The sequence below is a fragment of the Montipora capricornis genome, chromosome 1 (genome assembly GCF_036669925.1).
Source record: "Montipora capricornis isolate CH-2021 chromosome 1, ASM3666992v2, whole genome shotgun sequence".
Taxonomy (NCBI): domain Eukaryota; kingdom Metazoa; phylum Cnidaria; class Anthozoa; order Scleractinia; family Acroporidae; genus Montipora; species Montipora capricornis.
Genome location: NC_090883.1, coordinates 19,879,024 through 19,881,523, shown reverse-complemented (window position 1 = coordinate 19,881,523; position 2,500 = coordinate 19,879,024). Strand labels below are relative to the sequence as shown.

Here is a 2,500-nt window from a genome sequence, read left to right as displayed (position 1 = left end):
TTATTATAATTATTATTGTGAGCAGTTGTATCAACTTGTGTCCTTTTTGACCTGGCTTGTGCCTACTCTGTTGCAGGATTGTGAATGATTTTGAAGGGAAAGAAGAGTTGGTGACGAATACATTGCCATTTGTCATAATACGAAGCCTTGGCAGAGGAACTGTAAATATTCAAACAATAATTTTGACAAAATAATTCTGCCTTATTTCAAGTACTAAAATTTTAAGATAATTTTCAACAATAAATTCCAACAGTAAATATCAACAGTAAATTCAAACAATAAATGTCAACAATAAATTCAAACAATAATTTTCGACAACAAATTCAAACAATAAATATCAACAATAAATTCAAAGAAGAATTTTCAACAATAAATTCCAACAATAAAACAAATACTAAATAAGGAGCGAACAAAAGTGACCTACTAGGAAGTAGAATTCCTTTAGATCCGTTAATGACAAAAGTTTTGTCTGATAAATTGGTGATTAGATAACCATGTAAATAATTTGATGTTTTTAAAATATCAAAGCCATTCATATCAACCGGCATATACATTGTAAATTTTTCATTAGATGATATTACGTACACGTTTTCCCAATCATAAATACTTTGGTCAAGATTATGTAAAGCATCATTTTTGATATCGTATATTCTCAACTTTGTTGGACTGCTATTATCCAACGTGCTTTTAAAATCAACATACAACCTTCTTTGAATACTTTGTGAAGTACCATCAGGCGATAGATTCAAGATTGCTCTGATATAGTGATATTGGTTTGAAATCTTTTTGACAGCTTGATAATTGATGTTTATTTGACAAACGTGGGCTATTAAATTCATTGTCATAACGACTATCTGGAACATAAATTTCAATGCAACATGTATATTTTTGTGGAAAGTTGTCTCATGAGTTTAAACAAATTCCAATCCCAACTTCCATGATATAAACTTGATCCATCCGTTTTTTAAGAACGTCAATAGCAAAAGCATTTTTGCGGACACTGTGTGGCATTTGGTTAAAATCTGTTTTAAGACTGTCCACTTCAATACGAAAATCATCACTAAGCTCATCGATGGTATCAGTTGCATATTTTAGAACATTTGTTCGATTTTCATGACTGGAAATAGGTGATTGGCCTATTTTTTGATCGACATATGTATTTGTACTATCATTTTTGTCATTAGGTATTGCCATATTTACTACCTGGTTATTATTAAGATTGAGATTTCCTGTAAGTAAAGTTGAACCATCCCTTTTCAAATATAATCTGGCAACTGAATCTGCTACTGTAGAAGCAGCTTCGTTCAGTTGCTGTAAATTTACAGCATCTGAATTGGCTTTCACATTTTTTGCATTAATTATTTTATTATTGCTCATGTTGAGATTGTTATTCATTTCTTGCATTCCATCTCTTAACAAAACAGTGTTTATATTAGGCTTAGATGCTAATTCAACATTCAGTAACTCCAGATTGATAGCATCTTTGTTATTTTGTGGTCCTCCAACATAAGTTATTTTATTATCACCAATATCAAGATTTCCTATCATACTAACAGATCCATCCTTTTTTAAATAATCAGATAAATTAACACTAGCAGAAGCCTGTAAAACGTTTTGATCAACATAGGATTTATTGACTAGTGCGTTCAAACGATTATCAAACCATTATCATGCATCATCAAATTTCATGTACCATTGACTGAAATATTGATATGGAATAGGTCACTTTTACCATCTCTTGGGTTTGATATATCCTCAATATGATTGAAATTCACTTTTAAAGGCCCTTCCATACCACTGTTTGATGAATTGCATTTTAAATAATCAGTGAGATTCAAAGTGAAGCTTGGTGAATCACCACCATTTGCATCTGAATCATATGTGCCTGGTTTTAAATTAGTTATTTTTTATTTTCCTTATCATAATTTCCATCGGGAGTCAAACCTATACCAGGTGGTCCTCTTAAACCTGGTAAACCACGTGTGTAAGTATGACCTGTGCTATGTTCATTGAATATTCCCATTTATATATGTTTTATATAATTCCATAAAAGTTTCGTTTGATATTTTTTCTTGGTTTATCAACATACGAAAAAGAATATGGTTTTTCAGTTGTGTTTTTATATTGATCTCCTAATTCTCGTAAAATGAAATTTTGTTCATTTGAACTTGGAAATTATACATACAAAAATGTGAACAATTCAAATGAATATTCGTTGGACAAGAATAAAAGCTTTGTGATAAATAAATTACTGAGCATTTTTTATGTCTACCTTGTATAAAATAGTCAATTAATGGTTTTTGATTTCTTAATAGTATGTAGTGTGTTAAACAAAAAAAAAAAAACAAGCTGAATGTGTTGAACCTTCAGGTTATAAACAAACAAAAAATGGTAGATTTATGTTTTATTGCACTTGTGCTGAATGTGGCATTAAAAAGACTCGATTTGTTAAAAAGAATAATTTAAACTTGGTAGCCCCTCATATTTAGAGGGGCTTTAT

At 30.2% G+C, this 2,500-nt stretch overlaps 1 protein-coding gene across 4 annotated transcripts in view; it reads left to right on the top strand.

The window, feature by feature from the left end:
- LOC138022039 (condensin-2 complex subunit G2-like) overlaps positions 1-2,500 on the top strand; it is an 82,514-nt gene that overhangs the window by 12,786 nt on the left and 67,228 nt on the right. For all 4 annotated transcript variants that reach the window (XM_068869224.1, XM_068869092.1, XM_068869303.1 and 1 more), the window contains exon 5: positions 77-161. In XM_068869224.1, the coding sequence (XP_068725325.1) occupies positions 77-161 (85 nt within the window). The remainder of the gene's footprint in view (positions 1-76; positions 162-2,500) is intronic.